At 41.9% G+C, this 24,030-nt stretch overlaps 2 protein-coding genes across 2 annotated transcripts in view; one reads left to right on the top strand and one right to left on the bottom strand.

The window, feature by feature from the left end:
- GABRA5 (gamma-aminobutyric acid type A receptor subunit alpha5) overlaps positions 1-24,030 on the top strand; it is a gene marked incomplete at both ends in the record, with an annotated part of 51,966 nt that overhangs the window by 11,462 nt on the left and 16,474 nt on the right. Inside the window, one exon of the mRNA XM_080612705.1 lies at positions 14,852-14,934. Coding sequence (XP_080468831.1) covers positions 14,852-14,934 — 83 coding nt within the window. The remainder of the gene's footprint in view (positions 1-14,851; positions 14,935-24,030) is intronic.
- GABRB3 (gamma-aminobutyric acid type A receptor subunit beta3) overlaps positions 1-24,030 on the bottom strand; it is a gene marked incomplete at both ends in the record, with an annotated part of 197,417 nt that overhangs the window by 163,843 nt on the left and 9,544 nt on the right. The window lies entirely within an intron of this gene.

The following is a 24,030-nucleotide window of genomic DNA, read 5'->3' as shown; positions in this document are numbered from 1 at the left end:
AGGCACCTAGAGCTTCCCAGATTTGATTTCAGGGGGCTTTTATCCTTATTTATTTATTTAGGCTTTATCCTTAAATCCCTTTTCCTGAAAGGAAAACAGATTTAAGAGAAGTAAGGTATCCTTATGTAAGTCCTTACAGCGTTAGACTGTCACAGTTGTAAGTGTACCAGTGCTAAAAAGACTTGGAAGTGATAGAGCTCATGTCTAAAAGAAGGGAAAAAAACCCCAACCCTTGGTTTTCTCATCTACGTTTATTCCCGTTCTTACTAGCCCCATGTTAGTGATCTCTGCAATAATAAACTGAAACAATGTAAGGGTATGCACACACGTATAAATGAATACAAATCAGAATAACTATGAGAGAAACTTATTTTCACAAAAGTATTTGTAATGCTGACCTTAGAACCAGTCTCACTGCTGTTACAACTATACCAGTACTACTTCAGAGACTGCTGCAAAGGCAGTTCCCTTTTATCTGTGTAAATTACTTGTGTAAGTAAAGTCCAGATCAGGCTTGCAGTCAGCCTGGAGCAAAACATTATGTCATGTGGTGGATTTGCAGCTGGCATGTTATTTCTGTGCAAGCACTGGGTTTTGCAGCATTAAAGAAATGCAGCGAAGCACTGATTCATGAGGCAGCGAGCTGAGCCACCCCAGGCAGCACAGCAAGACCTAGCAAGCATGATCCAGGTGTGTTTGCTGCTGAATCTGAGTTATGCTGTGGAAGGGCCTCCCTTGTGACTACAGCAGAGTATTGTCACTTTAGGTGCCACAGGGTATAGGTATATTGAGGAAAAGACATTGCCCTGCTCAGCATATGGAGCTGGAGAATAATTTGGGTTTGGCACAGGCTTTCTCAGCATCCCACTCAGTTCCTTTTCCCCTGGTTTTCACAGGGGAAATGCTCTTTGGGATTGATGTTTTTGTAGGCTACAGAAAGGCACAGAATGCTTTTGCAACCTAAAAAAACATGTAACATAGCTTTTTTTTTTTTTTTTTTGGTGGAGTATTGTGTGTGGACGTGCATGTGTGTGGAGATAGATTCCCACTAGCCATGGTGTATGTGATAAGAAATGTAGCGCAAAGCTTTTTAAATAGCTTGCCTTCTACTATTGCAAGTAATAACTTTAAAAATAAAAGAGTGTCTGTGCTATTCTGTTGAGAACACAAGTCAGGGGGCTGCTTTTGTAAAGTGCATGGAGCTGTGCCACTTCAGGGATAGCAGTTTTTTGTGATGGGCGTTTCAAAAGTGTGAGTGACGCTCTGCTGCAAGGTGGCTTGAGGATCCCATCCTGACCTATGCAGGGGTGTCTGCGACATGCAGCCAGCCCCTTCAGCTGTCTTTGCGTGTTACCAATGAAGGTAACAGCTCAACAGTGCTGCCCAGGATGGCTCTTTGTGAGAAGGTAGACAGCACTGGCTTTTTGAGGGGAGAGCTGCTTGTCTCAGCAGTGGTGCACTGGTTGAAGGTACTATGAAGGTACTATGGGCTTCATCCCCATCTCCTGTAGCTCCCAACAGGCTTACTGAGTTCTCAGGATGTGGGGATGGGGAGACAACCCTCCGTTAGCTCTGCATTCCCCTCGTTTCCAAGGAGGAATTGCAAGCTTCCCAGAGTGTACGTAGGAGTAATCTGTGCCGGGAGGATTGGACCCTCTGTCATTGACGGAGATGCCTGAATTGCTTTTGCAACCTTGCATCTGGCTGCCTGAATGAAGAGGAGGAAAGCAGCCAAGCCAGTGCTGACCTTCCATCTTATTTGACTTCCGAATATACCAAGTATGATCAGCTGAGCAAACTTCCAGCTTTAGCACTTGTCAGTGCATACGTTTGCATGATACATGTGTTTACTTTGAAAGAAAAATTTATTCTTTGCATATTGCATCGAGTGAGACATTGTCTAGGTCAGAAGTTGATGGGATATATGTTGCTAGGGAAATCTGATGAATGGGCGTCTATGTACATGTACTGTTAAACCCCTTCTTCATGGATATAGGAATGCAACATGCTCTTTAGACAGATTTCGTAGGCAGCAGCATTCTTTGCAAGGAACAACTGAATAATTTTGGTTGTCTTTGATTTGGTAGGCCCTATTTATTTTATTTTACAAACGACAGTGCTGAATTAATGTTGCAAATTCTGTTTCTGCCCCTAGAGGGGAGTATTGTCCGCATCTCCACTTTTAAATTTATTTATTTATTGTGTTCATTAAGAGCGCTGTGTTAAAAAAAGCACTAGCAAATATGCTTCGTATTTAAAGAATCTGTATAGAAAACACCTTTGTGAATGAAGGCAAAAATTTTTACTCTTTCCCTTTAAAAGCTTAAAATATATTTAGTTTGTCTTATCTGAGAAATAAATGTTGTAAAAAGCATAAAATTGGCTCACTCCTTGAAACTATTCTGAAAAATGGGAACAGTGATTTAAGCAACCTTTCCAGGCTAAGAAGAAAGCCAGCATGTCTCAGTGAGCTGCAGTTTTTCAGTCAGTGGGAACTGGCTGTAAAGACAGAAGCTTTGATAAACTTTGCTGTAGAATGCCAGAGAAAAAGCTGCAGAGAAGCCAGAAAAGTCTGAAGTAGAGCGTGCTCCCTATGGCTGAACCGTTGGACCATAAATTAGCTTTTCACTAGCAGCTCATAGGCATTTTTAATGATTTTCTGTCAGCTTGTAGGTATTGAAAAATCAGTGTCATCACAAGGGCTAGGCTCCTTAGAGCCCCATTCTCACTGTCATTTTGAAAGGACCCCAGACACCTTTTGCTACCAGTAGGACTGCCAGTCATCTGATATAATTTGGGATTTTAAACATACATGGTTCTGTATCTGAAGAGAATGCAAAAAGATTTTTTCCCATGTTATTATGGCGACTGAAGGTTGCCAGAGATCCTGAGAGTGTTTACAGTTAAATCTGTCCCATTGATCTGCACATACATAATTTATCACCTGGAGACTGCAGACATTTGTCAGTATGGTGTTAAGGAAGTCCGAAATTTTTAGTACAGCCCTGAAATACAGTTATTTTACCATTCCTGGGAGATATTTAAAATTCGGCAGTATGTAGGATGGCTCCACTTGATGGCAGCAAAACCACACTGCTTGCTGCTCTGGCGCGTATGCACAGACTTAGATCTATGCTGAAAATATTGTTTCTTACATTAGCACTGGGCATTAAAATTTTATGTGCAAGTGTATACATGTCCTGGATGCATGTTAGCACGAAGTCTGCGCTTCTATGAAGCACTTGATTAGCAAGCAAACCATTTTATGCTGTAGAGCTATTAATTATAAAACCAGTTGACTGGAAGATAATGGTGCTGCTTCCAAAACTTCAGCCAGCAAATCTACACTTTAAAATGAACCTTTAGTTTTCAATCAGCCAGCCGTCTAGATGAGAACATTGCTGTTCAATTTGAATATGTTGCTTTTATTTCAAAGGGAAGATTTAATTTATGCATCCATTTATATTTACATAAAGGAATCTGTCAATGCTTTTGGGCATTGTGTAAATATTATAAAACTAATTAGGAGCTATCAAGCCATACAAAATACACATTTCTTTTCCCATGTTAGACTTGCTGCCTTTTCTTTTATATTCAAGCTTCAAACTGCCTGAAGCTGGAAAAAAAATAATTTCTTCACCTTGGGCTGAATCTCAGAGAGTTATGAAAAACTGCCGTGGTGGCAAGGACTCTCAGCTGCTTTTCATCAGTTCATATTTTGACAGAGCGAGAGAAAATAGGGATATATGAAATGAAGGGCCCTTCCCTGAGGATAACAGCAGGTTCTTGTTTTGACACCAAGCCTATTGGTTCCCATCTCTCGGCTTTGATTGCACATTGCCCTATTTCTCAAAAGTTGTCCTTCAAGGAACCAAGATTTGTTGTTTTGAAAAATCCATGGCTGGAGTTACCCACAGGGAGAGAAAGGCATCAGAGGAGGCTATGGTGTAATACATTCAAAAAAGGCGATTACGACCAGCCCAAATATAGTACCTATGTAGAATCTGTGACAATAGCCTATTCTGTTGGTAATAAAAGTGGGCAGAGTGCTGCAGAGATCTCCATTGCAGAGACGGGAACTCACACAGCAAGGGCAGAATTGATTAAAAGATAAAACTCAAACCAGAACCAGCCTGTCTTTGGATGATGGAGGTGCTTGCCTATACTTTGAGGGGTTACAAAAGGTCCAACTTTAGTTCCAAGTCTGCGCTGAGCACAGAGTCAGACCCAGCTTTCCCTTGGGGTTAGCTGGTACAATTTCTGCCAGATTCCATTGTGCTCGCCCTGATTTATAAGAGCAAACCAGGAGGGCCAGCCTGATGTCCTGGGTGTACATGGAGGGGATGGGGTGACTGAACAGAAACCAGAAGGAAGCAGTGCCCTGAAGGGTACCCCAAAGCACCTCTAGGAGAGCATATCTGCTTTGGTGACTCTTCCTTTGCCCAAATCTGCAGACAGGTCCGAGCTTCTGCAGCCAGGAACTTTGGCAGTAGCTGGTAGATACTGGAGAATTGTTACGGCTACCCTATCTTTTTTTATTACCAGGGGAAGATAACACTACGGTGAGCTCCCTAATCATTTCACTTAGACTGAAATTAAAATTTTCATCTGTCTAATTGCAGATACCGTCCCCTGAAGTGTATTGATGTTTGTGCTCAAACGTCAGACTGCCAATGAGTAATCTGAAATATACTGTGGTGGAATGCACCGGGCAGGATGGGTGGTATTAACCTCAGCTAATATTACTCATCTGTAGTGTTGATGGCTGCAGGTGAGCCTTTTGGCTCAGAATTGCATCCTGTGCAGGGAGAGACTTTTTTAAAGAGTTAGGTATCTGCATTATTTCTGATGTCTGCTTTAAGTATGAGAGATGATACACTCTTTGCTCTTTAGAAGGTTCCTGCTTTTTCACAGTGGCAGAAAAAGGAGCATAGGGTAACTGCTGTTACTATTGATGTCTGTGTTTAGTCATGAGTCCCATCCTACTTGCTTATTTCCATTGGTGTTTCCCACCCCCGTGCTTATGTAGCCTGGGGGTGGGTAGCATGCTGGCTGCCTACACCTATGGGATGTTCTGGCCAGAAGGTGGTCCTGTAGCTGTGTTGTGGAGGACTTGCACAGCTTCTTCTCCATGCAACATAAAGTGCAAGGTTGTGCGCATGTGAGTGCATTTAAATTGGGTTCAGTCTTCCACTTTTGTCTAGGTGGATGTAGGAGGAAATATAGTGCACATTAGGAGGAGCTCAAGAAACCCCAATGAGTTGCAGTCCTGCCTTTGCTTGTTTAGATGAAGGGAAAAGCCCATAGCATGTTGGTGAGGAAAGGGGTGTTTAGCAAGGGATGCCAGAGGCCAGCTAGCTGTTGGTGGGTTTTGGGTACCTGTGGCTGAGTCAAGAGTGGATAATCACAAGATGCATTTGAGGGCTTAGATGAGATTTTGCAAGAAATGGGAGTAGAAGGGTTTTGGAGAGCAGGATACTCGGTGCTGATGGTGGTCACTTAGGAATAACTAGAAGGTACTGCAGATTGGGATGTAGACACCTGAAGTGGTCAGAAAGTAGAAGCATCTATTTGAGGAATAAAGGACACTTTAATAAGGGAGGCACTAGCAGTGTCTGTTTCTAGTCTGTTGTCTACTCTGTTCTGTAGAAGTCTTAATATTTTGCCTCAGTTAATTTCTAAGAGATCTTATTGTGTTAATTTATCTTATATTGATGTTCAGCCTGACATTACATTTTCTACTGTTAAATTAAAATTTCCTGAAATCACATACATCGATTGGTATCTTACAGTCACGTTTATATCACTCAAAAAATTTCAAACTGTTATTTCTATGTAGTTGCTCTAAATTATGAAGAAAGTCTTTTTCACCAGGCTCTAGCTAAAATCCTGAGGTTGTGTTCATTATATACACTATATTCAGCATGAAAGCCTAGGAAGAATTTCTGCAAGCAAGGCTGGCCTTCTCTTTTAATACTTCTGTCAGGAATTTGGGCCAGGAAACGTCGGGACCAGAAGGGATGATAGAACCCCAGATTATCTTAATGGCTCTGTCAGACTTCATAAGGTTGTCTCATTGCTCCACAGTCATCTCTTCAATGCACTCATGTGTCCTGTCCATGTAAAAAAATCAACTATGTTTTGAATCAGAGATTCAGCTAAAAGTTATGGAAAATTAGCAAAACCTCCTTAATCAGAGTAATAAACACTATGTTTTTTGCCATTAAATGTGCATCTTAAAATCATCAGCTACGCAAATTGATTTCAGCATCAATTAAACCACTATATGTAGGTTTGCTCAGTCCAGTGGTAGAATATGTATCTCGCCCATCCTACCTGATTTTGCTTTTCTGTCTCTTCTGAAGCTGTCGCTGAGCTGACCTCTGTAGGCACAGCTCCGTCATCCCCAATTGCATGCAAGGGCGCAGGGGTACCTGCCTTGGGGAAAAAAGGACCCCACTGATTTTTATAGGAACAGGAGCTCCCACTCAGCTGCATTACTGCATCTTCATCCTGGGGAAATCTGGGTGGACAGGAGGAGCAAGTATATTGTTGAACATAATTTAGCATGGGACAATCAAATGTCACTAGGAGATTCACCTCTTCTGTCAGGTTGCACTACAGCAAACAGGTGCTTATGCTGTAGCAGATGCTAGCACTGGTGGTGGTATAAATAGCAAACAGATGGTAAATTGAGGCCTGTTTAGTCACTGTTTATGGTGTGAAAAGGCTGAGGGATCAGAGGACTCTTTCCCTGAAGCGGCAAGTGTCCACAGCCTGCCCCTTTACCTGTCACTTTACAGCTATATTGATCAAGAGCGTGTAGCAAGGCAGAAAAACCCAGGTAATAATGTTCTGCTTGGATGGCTAAACAACCCTCTCTGTTACCAATAGGGGTACATACAAATAGGCTTATGCCTGTTTTTTCCTGTGAAAGAGGTTATTGTCAAATCGCTTGAGGCATGCCCCTTTCACACAAAGGTGTAGAGTATTGAAGTTACACAAAAGGCAGGGTGAGTGGTGACCTGGGACATGGACATAGAAATGTGGGGTGAATAAGAAGAGTCTGGGTTAAAGGTGAGTGGCTGAAAGGAAACTGTGGTGAGATGTTTTGGAGCTCTAGGTCATCTGTCTGAACTGTGGAAAATAACCAAGGATTTCAGCACTGTATTTAATGTTGTGAGATCATAATCCCTCCTACCTACCCCCTCGTGTCTGTGCATCCCAGTGTAGATGTGAGAGAGCCCAAGTGAGCTGGTACTGCTCACCCAATGCCTCATTACTTTTCAAATCCAGCTCATTTTTCTTTGTAGAAAATGCCACCTGCAGTTCTGTGCCTGTCCATGCAAATATAAAGGTTGTGTGAACTGGGAGGAAGGAACTGTGCCATGTCCATCACATGGCCTTAGCCTCCATCAGCTAGGGTGCCTGGGAGAGCTTTCTGTGCTCCCTTCATCCTCGTGTGCTTGGGTTTTCTCCCGCTGAAAACAAGGGTCAGATGATCCCTTGTGTGATTGGGTAGCAACAGACATTCCTATCACTGGCTGGTTCCGCCGGCAGCTGGACTTGCCTCTCTTGAGAGACAGAGAGAAGCTCATAGTTCGGTCTTACACAGCACTTCAAGAACAATTTTATTTATTGCAGTTAGCACATAGTAGAACATGCTGCCAAAGGGTCATGCTGAGAAGAGTATACTCAAAATATGTAGCATGTACAGACTTGGGGAAATGTGTGGCAGGGCATAAAGCTGTGTGGGCTGGTTGAGGTGTTATCATTTTACCTGCATCTACAACTGCATTGGCTTCTCAGCATTGCTAGTACTAGTTAGATTTTGGGGGTTTAATTCATGAATTCAATAAAAATAGAAACTACAGCAGAGGAGAGATTTGAAGGCCTTCCTCATGGGTGTCAGGGAGAGTTCATCATGGGTAAAGGACCGGCAAGGAGAGAAAGCTTAGAGATCTTTTTAAGTAAAACTACCAAGTAAATGGGTATGATACTGTACTACAGTGTTCATAGCTGCATAGCCATATTGATCTAAAATTTCTTTAGGAAAATAAAGTTTGTAGGCAGAGAACCTAGAGAAGGAGTTGATTGCTGAAAAGTCTGGTTTTTTTACTGCACCAGTTAGTCTGATAAAAAGGAGAGCTGCTTCCAGCAAGTTTTACCTTGCATATGGACTTCATTAGACACATTGCATGGCAGGGATGGATGAGCATAAACTCACTGCTCCACCCATTGTTTTTATGCATGTTAAAGAAATATTGTAGAATGAAATGCATTACCTCTAATACAAACTTTTACCATGAGCTGGAAATGTGATTCTTTCTAGAACTCCCCAAATTCTTATCAAAGAACAGATAATTTAAGTGTCCTATTGGTTATTTCATTGATTTTCTCTGCTCTTCCTGTATCTAGAGGCTGAACATCCCCCAGTTTCCATCTGAGAGTGTGCTCTGGATATGCCGAAGTACTCCACATGCAGGGAGGTCATTCCTATAGTGGCGCAGCTTTTGAGATCAGTCCTGTCCACCTCAGATAACCTACTTTTCAGCACGGTTAATCTAAGCAATTAAAGCCTTGTTTTCTCACTTCAGCATAATCTATGCTAAGGATTTGGTTTGCTTAAAATGAGAGTTTTGCTGTCAGGTATACTATACATCTGAATTATACATTCACAACTCACAGAAACATCAGTAACCAGAGCTCTTCAAAGCACATTTTGCTATCATATAAAGATAATATATCTCATTATCATAAGAAAGTCAGAAAAAGGTACTCTCTTGGCAGAGTGGTTATGAAGGAAAAATGGGCTAAAATTTCTGCAGACAGCTTAGTCCAGGTCCTAGTTTTAATTTCTGTTCTGTGTTCACTTTATATGGTAGATTTCAAGGAAATGAGTGTATAACTAGTGTTACAGATAAGAAGCAGTGGTGAACTGCTTCCACAGCCCACACAGAGGTGCAGAACAAGGCCCTGAGTCTGTATTTTGGCCACTTATCCAACACAGGATAGAGATTTGTAAGCAAGGCAATGTTTGAGTTACCAGGATTAATCACTTCTCTCCCCCTGAGGCAGACCGCAGACTGTCAGCCAGCCAGGATGAAGTTTCAGGGTGACTCTTACAGCCATCAATACCATGACTGAACGTATATCCACATCCTAACACTTCTGTGCTGTGTTAGGTAACCCACTATCATCACCATCCACAGGGTTTGTTTGGACTATATGGGAGGTGCTCTAGTACCAAGAAAGTTGTTTAAATATATACATATATGTGTGTGTGTGTATATATATATATATATGCACTCATAAAAGCACATGTTACATTTACTTAAGGAACACAGAGAGACTTCAGTTCCCTGGACTACACGCTTACTATGCTGTAAGTATGGGGCCTGAGACAGTGGGGCCTTGCTTTAAACAACAGCAAAGGGTCTTGCTTTAAAACCCTTTGAAAAGAATTAACAGTTTGTTTATAGAAGTGTTCCCAAGACATCACAGTAGGAGAATGGGTGAATAGTTGTGTCCTGAGTCAAGGCTAAATGAGTAATTTCACAAACCTAACCATGTGTTATACTCACACCAAGGCGCTTGCCGGCTCCCTGCAAAGGGAGACTTCAGGGTCAGAAACCAAGTCTAGGAGGAGCTTCCTTGGATACCTGCTCCAACAGGACCTGGGCAGAACAATTTTAGCTCTTGCAGCATCTCCATTATACACTCTCACACACTCATGTGGTTAAGAGAATAATGACAAGTTGCTGGTTTAGTTTTTTGTTGTTTTTTTTTCAAACTGTGAACAGCTTGGGCAAGGCTGGATCCACATAGCTCTCTTTAGGCATGTTGAGATAGGTTCAAGATGAGTTTCAAGTAAAAATTTTGCCTTTTTTTAAGGGAAATGGTGATGGCTGATCTCATGCTGGGAAGGGCACTTTGGCTTTTGTGTGCCCATCCTGACTGAGCCCTACAGCAGCTGCTCGTTGCCAGCACAGGTAGGGCCAACGCACAGCATTAAAATACTCCCTTTAATCAGGGGCAAAGGCAGTGCACAGAAATAAACAACTAAGAAGATGGAGCTGGTTTGGGAATTAGGGCATACAGGCAGAAGAGCTTCATATCTCTCTGGCCGCAGTACCTCAGAGCCAACAAAATATTCCTTGTGTCCCCTTCATCAGTAACTCCTATTATTCAACACTTATCTTGAGTTAACTTCTCCCAAAAGCCACTGGTGACTCTGCCTGTCTGATCCCCTCTCTTTCTAAAGCTCTCTGTTTTAATTTGTTTGCATACTAAAGCTAGTAGCTGATAAGAAAAAGCAAATTCCTGTGACTGTCAGTTTGCTCCCCGGGCAGGTGACTGCCCTCACCTCCTGCCTGGCAGCTGCAGATAATGCTCTGGAAAGTGTTTTCTGCACTTCAGGGTAGCAGAGAGATGACAGCTTTGCTCAGTCTCCCAGCTCTTTTCCCGCAAATAGGAGCACAAGCTCCCTGCGTAGATGGAAATCATGGGAATAGTGAGGAGGCCCCTACAGCTCCCTAAAACAAGCTGTTATGGGACAGGGTGCCTTGTGCCTCTGGGGCTTCTGCTGGGGACTCCCACCTCTCCTTGAAGCATGCTTGCTGCAGATGTCTGGCTCCTAAACATCCATATTTATTTCGTTGTCACATCCTTGACTTTAACACCTCCTTCTCCTTCTTGTTTAAAAAGCAACAGCCTCTTGAAAGCATTGTCATGCTTAATTCTCTAGTGGAAATGGTTGAAAGTACTTTTTTGGACTGAAGAAGTCTTGCTGCTTGAACAGTTGTGCTTTCTTAGATGAATATTCACTGATGTGTCTATATTTTGTTGAAACAGAACTTCAGTAATCTATTTTTCTCAAAGACTATATATAATGAAGCTTTGATGAAGCTTTGAAGACAACTTTTTTTCAGGTAGTTAAGGTATGCTATAGCATTTTGTTGGTTGATTAACATTTTGATATCAGCATAAGTATATGGAGCTTTGTGAGAGTGAAATTTTGTTGTTAAGAAGACTGCTGTAACAACAGTTTGTTACATATTTTGCGTGAATACCATCCCCATTGAAGTCAGGCAGAATTTTACCGTTAACTTCAATAGAATCAGAGTTTTGTCCTCCCATTGTAGAGGACCTTTAACAGCCACTTACAATCTTGTCAAAAACTCTGTTGAGTAAAACTAATCCCATAGGGCTTTTATTCAGACAGAATGATGGTGAAGGTGGGAAGCTTTTAAATACTTCTGTTGGAAGGAACTGAAGTTTGAGCAGCACTTGTGCTGTGACACAAAAATCCTGGTCTAACTGTCTCTAGCTCAGATAATGTGCTGCAGTGAGCACAGCAAGATCATTCTGGAGTGACCATATTAAAAGGATTAGTCAAAGGCTGTTTCACATATGCATGCCAAGGCCTCCTTTCTCTTCGGTCAATAAATGCAAACTGGGAGTAATTTTGTTATAATCAGCTGTGTAAACTGCAGAATGCAAAGGGTACCTATATTTTAACACAGTGTTAAAAGCCAAAGTGTGCAAATATCACCCCAGGTGATATTTGAAGGAGCAGACGCAGATACCAATTTATCTGTGACTCCTGGAGCTATGATCTGAATATATAGTTTGTACCTAGGAGCAAATCTGTATGCAATGATCCATCCTTCCAGCCCCCAGACTGTAGGAGATGGCTGCTGTGCTGCTTGGTTTTTTTTCCTGTGTACAGTAGAAAATCCAGTCTCTTTGAACCAGGAGTCAATTTAATGACTCTGTTTTTCAGGTCCTCACACAGTAATGAAAAACAGCTCCTGTTGTGCACAGAGGGCTCTGCAGAAACTCAGGGTGATGACACTTACTCCGTGTATCATAACCCACGGTCAAGTTTTCTGTTGCGTTGCCCATTCCATGATGTTTCCCAAGCTTCGGCTAGAGCACATCTTGTAAGGGGGAGCTAGGAGAGTGTTCATTGAGCATTTTAAAATTACCTAAGAGGCTCAACTACATACTTTTTACAAATAGCATGTAATAAATAGGAATAGCTAGTTCATTTATTCAAGGTGGCCAGACTAGGAGTGGCCCTAGAACAGAAGCATAGGGAAAGAAAAGAAGCATGCCTCCATTAGGAGAACATTGATACCAAGCAAAAGGAACTTCTTCATCCAAAGAATTCATGTTAATGAAAGGAAAGGCTGTACCCAAGCACATTTGCAGCTGATTAACTCCATTCTCTCTACCCGTGAGCTAGACCCAGAAGACTGCACCAGGCACCATGCTTTAAAGGGCTATGTGCCACCTTTTGCTGGATGAGGAATACAGAGGGGCCACAGCAGCAGCCTTGGCACCATAAGGGTCTTTGTGGCTTCTGAGACAGGTGGTGGCTGCTGTGTGCCCTCCATCCTTATGTGCTTCCCTTTCATTTAAGACAGGCAAAACTAATTTCTGGAGGGACTTAATTAAATTGCACTAGGTCACAGTCTTTGCGCACCTCATTTTCACTTCCACATTTACAGTTGAGGAATCTCTACAGCCTTCCTCATTACATACAAGCATTATTTCCAGAGATGCAGGCAGCAGGATAAAATTCATAGGACAATCAGTTGAAAGAGAAGGTCGTCTTCATAATTCTGCATTGAGTCTTCCTTTACTTCCTGATTCCACAGCTGCTGTCTTGGTAAGATGGATATAGGGAACCCCTCCTTTGATGTTTGCAGGTGACAAGTGTATGTATTAAAATGTTGTCAAGCTGCAGCCTTTGAAACAACATACTTGAACTGTTGGTAGACAAAGAGACAGACGATGGATTGCAGCAGAAAGCTGCAGAAGTCAGCTTGCTTACAGCACTTAGAGCAAGGTTTCTGAATTTATCAAGAAAATTAAATTTGCAATACTTAGTACAGAAAATGTAACGATGCGTTGGAGGGATGGTAGCCTTGCTTTCAAGTACCTGTTAAAGTGATTTTTATGAAAAGGATGCCAGTTCTGGGCAGGATGCTACTAGAACCAGCTTGTTAAATTCATGACGTAGCACTCTCAGTGACTGTGGTTTTGCTGGATTTGGTGCCCAAGGGCAGTCTCCACTGCAGACAACTCCTTATTTTAGAGATTTTAAAATTTCTGTTGCTAAAATAAAGTTCAAGAACAGTTTTGCCTAAGGGCGGGTATCTCAGACCTCAGTAATTTCTTTTCTATATTGTAGACTTCCCATCTGTTATTACCAAATGATACATTATCTCTGTTCTGGAGATTTTTTCTTTGGTTTTATATGATTTATTATCTTTACAATTTCTATTACTGTTTGCAGTTGCCTTTTTCCCCTCCCTATTTCCCAGCTCATCCTCATGATATGGTCTCTAGCCAATAATACTATTGCATTTCTCTGTGCTTATTTTGCCATTTCCAACTATTGGTAAAGCTCCAGAATTTCTGTGCATTGGCAGAGAGTGGAGCTGTTTCTCCCAGTTTATTGTCCATGTAGCTGGAGTGCCCCAGCAAGGCATCATTGTGTTGTATTGAATTGGACAGGCTGAACGCTGTGCCATCTGTACACAGACAGATTGTTAATGATCTCTTTGGATAGAAGTTCTTGTAGCAAGAATACTCACTTTGGTGTGCTAATATGAAGTGGTAAATATATATAGCAGCGGAGTATAGCTACATGTGGCTGTTGTGACAGAAAAGGGTAGTTTTGCATTCTGGTTGTATAGTGTTGTGAATTTCTTAGTAGATTTTTGCCTCCCAGGCAGCAGTTTGGTAAGGAATCAGGCTGCCCCCCAGCAGAGCCCTGTGTCACCCCAGCACCAAGCAGTCTATAAGACTTTGGGTGTCTCTGGTCTGTTGCTTCTGAGGCAGAATAGCAGCATAGAATAAGAAAGCCATAAGGGTATTCATAATGTAAAATGAGATTTGCGTCCTCACTATCCTGAGCAAACCATCTGTATTATGCAAATATCAAACTGGCATAATCAAAACAGATTCTTATTGTGCTATGTGCTACTTGCACCTAGAAAAGTAAGCTTTGGCTCTCTTGGTATCAAGATAACTGATACTTCACTGCTCAGAAATTTACCTCAGACTTTTCTTTGTGTTCAGCTTCATCTGTCAATCATATGGAACATCGATATGTTTTCCTGAGTTTTCCCGTTCTGACTTCTAGATCCACTATAGCTCAAGAATTTCCACATAGTGGCAGGGCAGTTCAAGACAGAATTGCTTCCCCAGGCAATGTGCTGGTGAAAATGACCCTGTTGTTTTTTTTCTGACAGGATACCCAGATAATTCACAGTATGTTGAACTGGAATGGGCTGTCCCAATACCATGTGATTTCCATAGAAACTAACTGTAGTGCTATAGAAAGTAATATATATGTCATTGACTTAAACTTTATATACAGTTATAAATTTTTATATACTTTTATTTATAAATATTTGCTTTTATGCATTTAAATAGTTACATCTATATATAGTGGCAGTGCTTCTTAATGTCTGTAACAGTGCTATACTCAGGAGTAAAATTCCTAGTCCAGTTGCAGTATCTACAGAAAGCGGATAAGATACATGACAGAAGCTCAAGCACAGGCATTCCTTCATGTACTCCTAAGAAGGAATGATCTTATTGGAGCAACTTACATAAATAAAATCGTTTCACGTGTCTCAGCGTTACTAGATGAGGCCTACAGTGGTCCAGCTGGCCTATCTCACATTCAGTTTATCAGGGGGTTTATGATTTCAGCAGGAGTGAGGAGCCTTCAGGAAAAGTTTGCTTGCGTCAGCATGCATGTATTGCCATGAAAGGCTTAAAGGAAAGGCACCAAAAAACAATGATGTGTTTTCTTCTTACTTCCCCACAGATTGACCATCTCTGCTGAATGTCCCATGCAGCTTGAAGATTTCCCCATGGATGCACATGCTTGCCCATTAAAATTTGGAAGCTGTAAGTTGTCTTCTGAAATGAGAACTAGAAAAATCCATTGTTTTCTGGCTTTTCACATTCAGCCACGTCTTGTGCAAATTGTTCACCCTTCTCCCTTTTTAGCATTGCTCATTAGCACCCCGAGACTGACACCTCTGCCGCTACCCTGCTGCTCGTTTTCCATAACTGTGCTTTATCTGGTGCTACTGCTTTTCAGCTCATGCTTGCATGCTCCATGATAAATGGCGAGCTGGTGGGTGATATGTCTTATATACACACATCAGGTATAACAGCCACAGTTAGATGGAGTAGTAGATGCAGACAGCCAAGTTGATAACTTGGCTTTATATTTGTAGAAAAATGGGGCTTTCATTGGACAGATCAGGTTGATGTGCTCTTGTTATTTATCTGAATCAGACTGCAGTGCAATATCTATGTCACATATATTAATAGAGATCTATAATATTAAAACAGAAAATATCTTTCCATTCGGCTTTAATAAACCCAATCCTGTATCTTGTTACATGATACTGTATACACATGCATTTATATATATGCACACATTATTCTAAACTGTGTGCCAAATGATGATTTTTCCTCCATTCCAAGCCTCTAATCCACCACACTGCTGCCTTGCCAGAAGCTTACTTCAAAAATAACCTGAGGGGATAAGATGGCTATATTTAAATACAAAGCTCTTAATTAAAGTACAAATGAGGCTACTACAGTAGACATTTTTTATTTTGGTAATCAAATCAGAGGTTCCAGGTGCAATCAGTGCCTCTACAGACTTTTGAAAATTAGCAGGCAAGACATTTTGCTAGTTCCTGAAGACACCTGTCTTCAGCATTTTTCAATGTTTTTTTTTCCAGTTGTATCAATTTAGAGTCACTAATCCTTGCAAGATTAAGCTTTGCCTTTATTGTCTGTATCTGCCCTGGTTTAATACTGGCTATGCATTGTCTTCTGGAGAACATACTAAGATGTAAAAACACTTTACAGTAACAATTATCAAATTACCAAACTTCAGATGAACTGATTTCCCTTCTCTCATCCAGTCTTCATCTAAACAGCCACCAGTATTTTACAAGGTCACTGCACGTTGTGTCCATTTACTTTAACAACATTAATCTGTAGCAAAGCCAATATAAGTCTGAAGAACCACACGCCTTTACAGTCAAAACATTAAACAAAAATTATCCGTTTCATTCTAAACTTAAAAATGGGAAAGTGTCTCATAGGAAACTGACGTTACTTGTATATAGAGTTAAACAGAAGCTGCTGGAAAGAATTAAGATGAAGAAGAAAAATAAGTTGTCCTTCCTGGTTTTACATATTCTTTACTGCATTGATAGATAAAGTTGAAGTCACATCTGTTGGTCTGTAGTGCAGACTTTTGAACTGGGATGTTGGGTAATTTTATGAAATCTTGAAAAATGTGGAATATGAAACTAAAGATACATATTTAAATAAAGAGCTTGATGTAGCAGAGATCTGAAGCTCAACCGTAAGGTTAAATGGATGCTTCAGTGCATTAGTAAATTAGGTGCAGTAAGGTACAAGTTCTAACTTGCCATATAGTAAGACTAAAAAAAAATAATCGAACCCAAACATGCAAGTGCAGGAGGTAATATTACTAGATAAGCTACAAACTCTTAGAAGGAGTACAGTCTTCAGTAGCGTTGAAAAGAACCCAACAATCTGTCTGAATGCAATTATAATATTCTGCTTATGCCAAATGTGTAACGTATTAATCATCTTATTAGCACACAGGTAATTTTAACCCAGGGAAAAAACAGCACTGAAAAGTCGCATTTTAGGCATGTGAGGGCTGAATATGGTTTTAGTTCATACTCCTTGCCATGCTCGGTGTACAATCCTAGAGTGTATTTTATAAGCTACCACAAGTTACCTCTAAGTTCTTCCACAGTATATAGACATGGAGCCATTTGGCCTGTGCTAGTCCATGCTGGTAGTCTCAGCAATAAGTAAATATATAGGGACAAGCTATAGGCAATCTTTCAGCCTTGGGAATATCTGTATTACTGATCTGGCAGCTCATTAGTAATTTATTGGGATTTAATATGCAGAAGTTTGCACAAGTAGCAGCCAGTAAGTCAGGGTTTATTGAATTAGACCAGATGTATTTTAGGAGAATACAATATTTATTCCCTGTTTACAGCAGTACTAATTTATCTCCAGGCTTGTGGCAAGACAAAGCTTTTGGGGTATATTATACACAAGCACATGCCTTTTCTGCTTTGGCTTTCCTCCCTGCCTTTCCTGAAAGGGTTTCTTTTTAGAGGTCTTATTTTCAGAAAAGATTTTGAAAAGCCTCAAGGAGTAGCATCAAAGTAAATGTTAAGAACATCAATAGAGCTGTGAGGGTGGGGATGTGTGCTAACTGGTCAGAGGGTGGAAAGAGCAGAGCAGTGAAACAAAGCAGCCACAGTGCACAGGTGGATCAGCAGCAGAGGGGATACCAAGAAGCTGTCGATGCCACAGCAGAGGCAGAAGCAGGTTATTATTTTACTGGCTGCATGATCATTCACCACACTTGCTATAATTCAGCAAGCAAAAGAGAAAAAGCCCTGACATTTTCTTCAGTATTAAAGAGAAGGAATGTTAATCTTGCTTACAGAAATAAAGGTAAATGTTGAATTCTTTTGTCTTGTTTGACTGGTTTCTTGCTGTACTAGAATTGGGGGAGATTTTATGGGCCCAGGCAGCATCATATGTAGCAGCAGAATATTTTATAGAAATAATTAAAAGCAAGGTCGAATATAGGAAAAGGAACGTAAAGTTACATGACAACTACAGAAGCAATACTTAATGTTCTACCTCACATCATGAAAAGCTATGTTGATGACAGGACAGAAGCTCAAGGATGGCTTCTAGTGAACTGAACAGAGCAGGTTTTAGTTGTCTTCCTCTTAAGTATAATGCCCCAGTGCTCAGAGATGGAAAGATACAGGGGGTGTGCTCCAGGATGTGCATGTACGTAGGTGCTCTTCCTCCGGGTTTGCATCCCTGCTAACGATAAGGCCACCTGTAGAAATTACCCTGCAGAAATTTCATTTAGAGATGCAAGAGAACTGGGGATGGTGCATGAGCACAGGCTCTCGGGTCTCTGCAAACAGGCTCCTCTCCCTTTGAATCAGGTGGTGTGCTTGGTGGGGATGAAAATCTGTTCATTACCTCATGGTGGCACACGAAGGATGCTGGTTTCTCCCATGGCCAAATTGAAAGTAAACTTTCCATTGCAATTCTAATGCTGACCTATACTCTAAATAAATTTGCTGGTCAAACAGGATCTGATGAAAATTCCTGATGCCAGCCACGGTTTCATTAGCAGCATCTTCGCATAAGAAATTCCTCCTTACGCCCAAGCTATTTCCGGTGTGGGGAGGAGGAATTAGGTGAGATAGCAAGGATATTAAAGCTAGGAAGCTTTAATGTTTCACCTCTTCCACTGATAGGCCTTAAGGGTACACTAAAGACACCATTTAGTACAGTTTCCAAACACCCATGTGTCAACGGGTAGGTAAGCATCATTATCTCTAGGGCAGCTGAGGCAGAGAAGTTAATTGACTTTCGTAAGGTCACACTACAAATCAATGTCAGAAAAAGGATTAGACTCAACTTCTTTGGTTGAAGAGACAGATGTCTAATCCACTAGACCATGAAGGCCTCTGCCCAGGCAACTGACTTAAATCCTAAATCTCATTTTACTCATGCGTTAATTATATCAGTTTTACCTAGCTCACAGGGTTGCCCTGAAGATGAATTAGTTAATTGTTATTAGTGAACATTAACCAGTGCTTTGACAATGTCAAATACTGTAAGGTGGAGTCTATTTATGGCTGCTGTTTCTTGAAGGCACAGTGTTGGAGTACATGTAGTTATCAGCTCTTGCATTGTGGAATGGATAAATGCATGAAGCTGCTGCCCAGTAGTCACTCGGTGGCAAAAAAAACCCAACCCAAACTACTATTTTTAGACTAAGTAGAGAGTCTAATGAATATTCTGAAAATAATGAGATCCCCCAGCTCATGAGCAGAGCAAAACAGGCCTGGTGTTTATTCCTCATGAATTTAAGGCAGCCACGAAGATGGTGAAGGTTGATCACTGTCGATGAGAAGGGTGCTTGCTGATTGTGAGAAAACAGCACTAGGTACAATTTGTAGTGTCTGAAGAAAGCAGTTAACATGGTTTATGTATATCTTCCTTTCTAACAGCTCCAACTGAGTCTTTGATAAGGGGAAGTGCTGCCTCTGCTACAGCAGGAGGCATGCTGAAATTGTTTTCCTCTAAGAAGACTGGTAAAGTCAGAGTAATGAGGAGACAGTAACTTCACCAGTATCCCAGAATTTTATTGCAACACTTAATGTTAAGGCACTTACTGTTCAAAAACTAAGCGTGTGCCTGCAGCCACTGAGAAATTTCTCAAATGAAAAAAAAAAAAGAAAAGGCTCTTTCCTTCTGCCCTGTGTTACCACCAGATGAACAAATATGTCACAGTTACTTGTCTAGACATCCTTGATGGCCACGGAAAGGAATTAAGTACTTTTGTAGTGAGGCTCATTAGAACTACTTTTGATACGTGCCTAAGGATGAGATTAATCATATTTTAAAAGTTCCCATTTTTCTGCAATACTAGCTCAGATGTCAATAAGTGTACTGTACCCTGGTCAGTGTAACTTAGAAGTCCATCTTACACACATTAAGGACTTTCTAGGAAAGGCTGGAGAAACTGTGCTAGTATCCTCGTTAAGTGTTTGCAGTCGCTGACGTTAATTAACTTTTCAAAGGCTTTGTCACATATACATGGTTACCCTTTGCACTGAGGTAATTTTAAAAATACATTAAAAGCTGCTCTCCTGTGAAACAGTGCCCAGCTCTGGGTCTGTCACTTCCTACTCCTGGTCACCCCCTGTTTAGAAACCAATGAATTCTTCCCCCTTAGGTTCATAACAGAGGGGAAAAAGGGAGGTCAGAAAGAACAATTGCTCACACAGGACATGCCGCATGATCTGAAAATGCTGTTGTCTTCCCCATCCATCTTGCAGCCATCACTAACCCAGGCTGCAAACTCTGCCGAGGGCTTGGCCCCTACTAGCTGCTACGCAGGCAAGATCACCCTTAACGAAACCCTGTTTGGTATTGGTAAGGAGTGCTTGTGTCATCTGCAGAGAGCCCCTTGAGCAACCGCTGCTGAAAGCCCGCACACTGCCTGCCTGGGAAGCAGCCCCCTCATCCGGAGGTGGCCCATGTACATCAGCCTTTTTGGAGGGGAAAACCTTGACCGGTGGTGGTTTTGAGCTAAAGGAAACAGAAGTTCAGGCAGGAGAAGGAGTTGATGTGGAGATACTCAGCAGTGGGGTTTTTGTCACCTGTAGGAGGCCTAGGCATGATTGTGGTGGAGAGGTGTGGAGATCCAGGTCCTTTGCTGATGGTACAAATACCAGCATGCGTTTCCCACTCTGGAGACTGCAGCCTAAATGTAAAGGCTGCGCAACTGCCTGATTGCAGGAAAGCAGTGATTCAGTTTGAGTTGTCAGCAGTAGAAAACAACGTGCAGAGACTCTGTGCTTAATGTGCTTAAGCTTTCAAATGACCCTTGGATGCAAACCTGCAAAGACAGTGCTGGCCCCACCATGCCCCAAAAGGCACAGTGAGGGCTTATGTTGCCAGCCATGGCTCAGGGGTTGATGCCACTGGTAAATGGGATACTATTCATAAATGGGACAAATGGGTAAATGCTGCTTTACAAGCAAGGTTTTTAATGGCTGTTATTTTCTAAGGTGGCTGTTTCCATGGCTTGTAAGCATTTCATAAATATTTCTAAAATCATTCTCATGATGCTGGTGTGAGGTTGGTAGGTCTCTGCTGCCTGCATTTTGCAGGTGGGGATAAAGGAGGCAAAGAGCAATTACAGTCTCTTCTGAGCAAAGATAGAGTGGTTCATTACCTGCTTTTATTGCCTCTGTCGTTATGGGTCCCTAGGTTCAATTAGAGCCTCCCAGTGCTACTGCAGTGCATTAATGACAAGATGACTTGCCTAGAGTTTTTTTCGGGGGGGGGGAGGATTGAAAGCTGCAACACTGCTGAAACCTGGATACCAGTTTCCTGTCTGGCAGTTCCTTCCTGACACCTCAGTCTCTGGTGGGTGAGGGGGTCCTCCCTCTAATTTGCTGGAGGCTACCTAGGCTCCTCCCTGACCCCAAGCTGTGATTTAGCTCTGCTGGAGTCCCAGTTCAGCAGACTTCTTCAAAGGAAACAGTTGTTCCATATTGTCCCCCCATGAAGAAATGAGAGGGAAGGAGGAGTGGGAAGAAGGAAAGCCAGAAAAGCCTTCTGTTTTTCCCCTGTTCCCCATCATATCCACTGAAAGTCTCCTCACGGCCAACCTGTGATAGTAGTTAGCCATGTTGCTGAAAGCATCCCAGTGGTAAATCTGTCGGCAAAGCTGGAATTCCTCCCTCCTAAATTTATTTTTCTGCAGAGTAAATATATTCAGCTGAGCTGATCACTCTCACCCTCGTTCAGTCAGGGGAAAGAGGTAGATATTTTTAGGCTCAGGTTAATCTCCTCCTAAAGCAGATGACTAAAATAGATCAGCTGATGCCTGTAGGTAGAGACATGTTTTACTTGTGCACAGGGAAGATGAGACTGTGAGCACTTTTGGGCATGGGTCTCCATGACTGGAATGGGACAGTTCCCAAAGAGGGGACATCATAGAATCATATCATAGAATCATAGAATGGTTTGGGTTGGAAGGGACCTGAAAGCTTATCTCGTTCCAGTCCCCGTGGCGTGGGCAGGGACACCTTCCACTAGACCAAATTGCTCAAAGCGCCGTTCAGCCTGGCCTTGAACACTGCCAGGGATGGGGCAGCCACAGCGTCTCTGGGCAATGTGTACCTGAGTGGTGTGGCAGACACCAGGTGAAATGGCAGTGCCTCTGGTAAGCAGCAGATCAGCTCAGAGAGGCTCCTTATATCCATCACTGAGGTTGGGCAGTTTGAACCAACAGCCTTAGGAGATTTTCTCCCCTTCTCTTAAATACGGGGCTGCATTGTGTCCCATAGCAGGAGTCTATAATCCAGCTTCTGAGTTTTAAATTACTGCACCTCTGGCTTAGGGAATAAGTTCCATCGATTGCAATCTCTGAGCAGTATTAAAGTGTTTGAATAATAATATTTCAGCCTGCTATCTCTGCATACCTATTGATTATACATTCACACGGTGTTTTTAATGTAGGAGTACTTCTGAGATTTGTAAATGTCTTCATTAAAGGACTGGTTTCAGAAACAAAGGTATATATTTAATTCTGCAAGTAGTCTAAATCACTCTTGGCTGGTTTCAGGTTGTACTGATTTATAAGCGAGGATGCTTTGAATGGTAAGCTCAGCAGACAGGCGAACTGTGATGGGTGAGTTTCTGGTGCCACTCAAGTGGGTGGGAAGAATGTCTGTTGGTTGCAATGAGGTCATGTTTTCATTCATGTTAGATGTGGCAAAAAATACCACGTTTGTGAAGGCATCCTTCACAGCTAGATCAAACAGAGTATTTTTTTTAAATTCACTCCGCATTTCTCCAAAGAAACTCCAGTGATGCTCCTGGAGAGCTGATCACATTAGCTTTGCTGATATTAAGAGGCAGCTTACAAAATGAGTGGATCATTGCAATCAAGATTGCTTAGAGAGTAAGGTACTATGCAAAGTGAGTAATGGTGTCAGTCACACTTTGGAGGATACTTTTGTTTGCCTTGCAAAAAAGTAAATTAAATCTCTAGCATCTTCCTCATGACCATGCTGTTTTTTCTAATGAAGCAGTTAATATAGCTACTGAATATTGTGAGTACAAATTCAAAGTTCATTAAATGTTAGTACAGCGCTCAAACTGGCTGAGTGATTTCGAATTGCCGTATGCCTGTTCTACAAAGAACAAGATAGGGTCTGGAAGGTGCCAGGATATCTTGAATTTTTAAAAGTCATCCCAGCACATCCTACTGCCCTGTTACTTTAGCAGTAGATGTTTAAACTATCCGTAACAGAAAAAAAGAAAGCATCATCAGCTGGGATACCAGATTTTGACCCATTCCTTAAGAAAATCAGATGTGTAGCCGCCATTAAATGTGGTGTTAAATCAATTCTCGTGTTAGTTCTAGATTGAGACAGCTACCACTAAATCTGAAAATAAAGCAAGAAGTTATGTTATAAATACTGACTGCAGTGACAGGAAGAAATGGGAAAAGGTGAAAGAAGGAAGATGTCATCTACTCCCTAATGTCAGCTCTCAGATGCAAGCAGGAACTTGGGAAGATGACCTGTTGCTGCCTGGTACCTCGGAGCACCGGGGTATGTAACAGCTCTGCAGCAGACCCTGTTTAATCAGCCCTTTCAGTCAGCTTATGGCAGGCATTCCACAGTGATGGGTGGCACATTTTAGTTGTTGTCTATACCTGTCTGCTGTATACCTATACATGTCTGCATGTATACCTATACATGTCTGCTGCTGTTTGAGGTGCTCCAGGCTGCTCCATGGGAAAACCTTTGCTGTTTTTTTTTACTCCTGAGTGGAGCCTGAGGACCTCCTAGCCGTGGACACACAGCTCAATTCAGTGTGCCATACCTGGTTTTTAATTCAGATGCTTATACTGTCAGATTTCACAGAAGGAGTCAGTACCAGTCGCATCCCAGTGCTTGGAGAATAGATGCACCACTCTTGATTGCTCCCCTGTGGCCACATGGGACAGGCAAGAGCTGATATTGTCACTGGTGACACTGCCTGTGTAGTGGCAAATTTGCAAACCCCTTTAAGGGGCAGCAGTCAAATTGCTGTGCTGTCTCCACAATCATCCTTGAGAGACATTCTGGTTAACTCCACACAGCTGCTAGCTCAGGGCTCTTCTTAAATAGTGCAGTAGCATCCTGTGAAGGTACTGTGTCTGAGTTATCAGGACAACTGTTCATTAATATTCATGTTACATTAATCATTGGTATGACTGTGATTTAGTGTACCAGTTTGCAAATAGTCAATTTATTGTATTAAAGCAGTCAGCAGCCTTGCCTATGCTAATCATGAATCGCACCTCCAAAATCACAAAGTTGC

This window comes from Psittacula echo (genome assembly GCF_963264785.1).
Source record: "Psittacula echo genome assembly, chromosome: 3".
Taxonomy (NCBI): Eukaryota; Metazoa; Chordata; class Aves; order Psittaciformes; family Psittacidae; genus Psittacula; species Psittacula echo.
The sequence above is the reverse complement of the archived record's forward strand: the minus strand, read 5'-3'. Positions and strand labels throughout refer to the sequence as shown.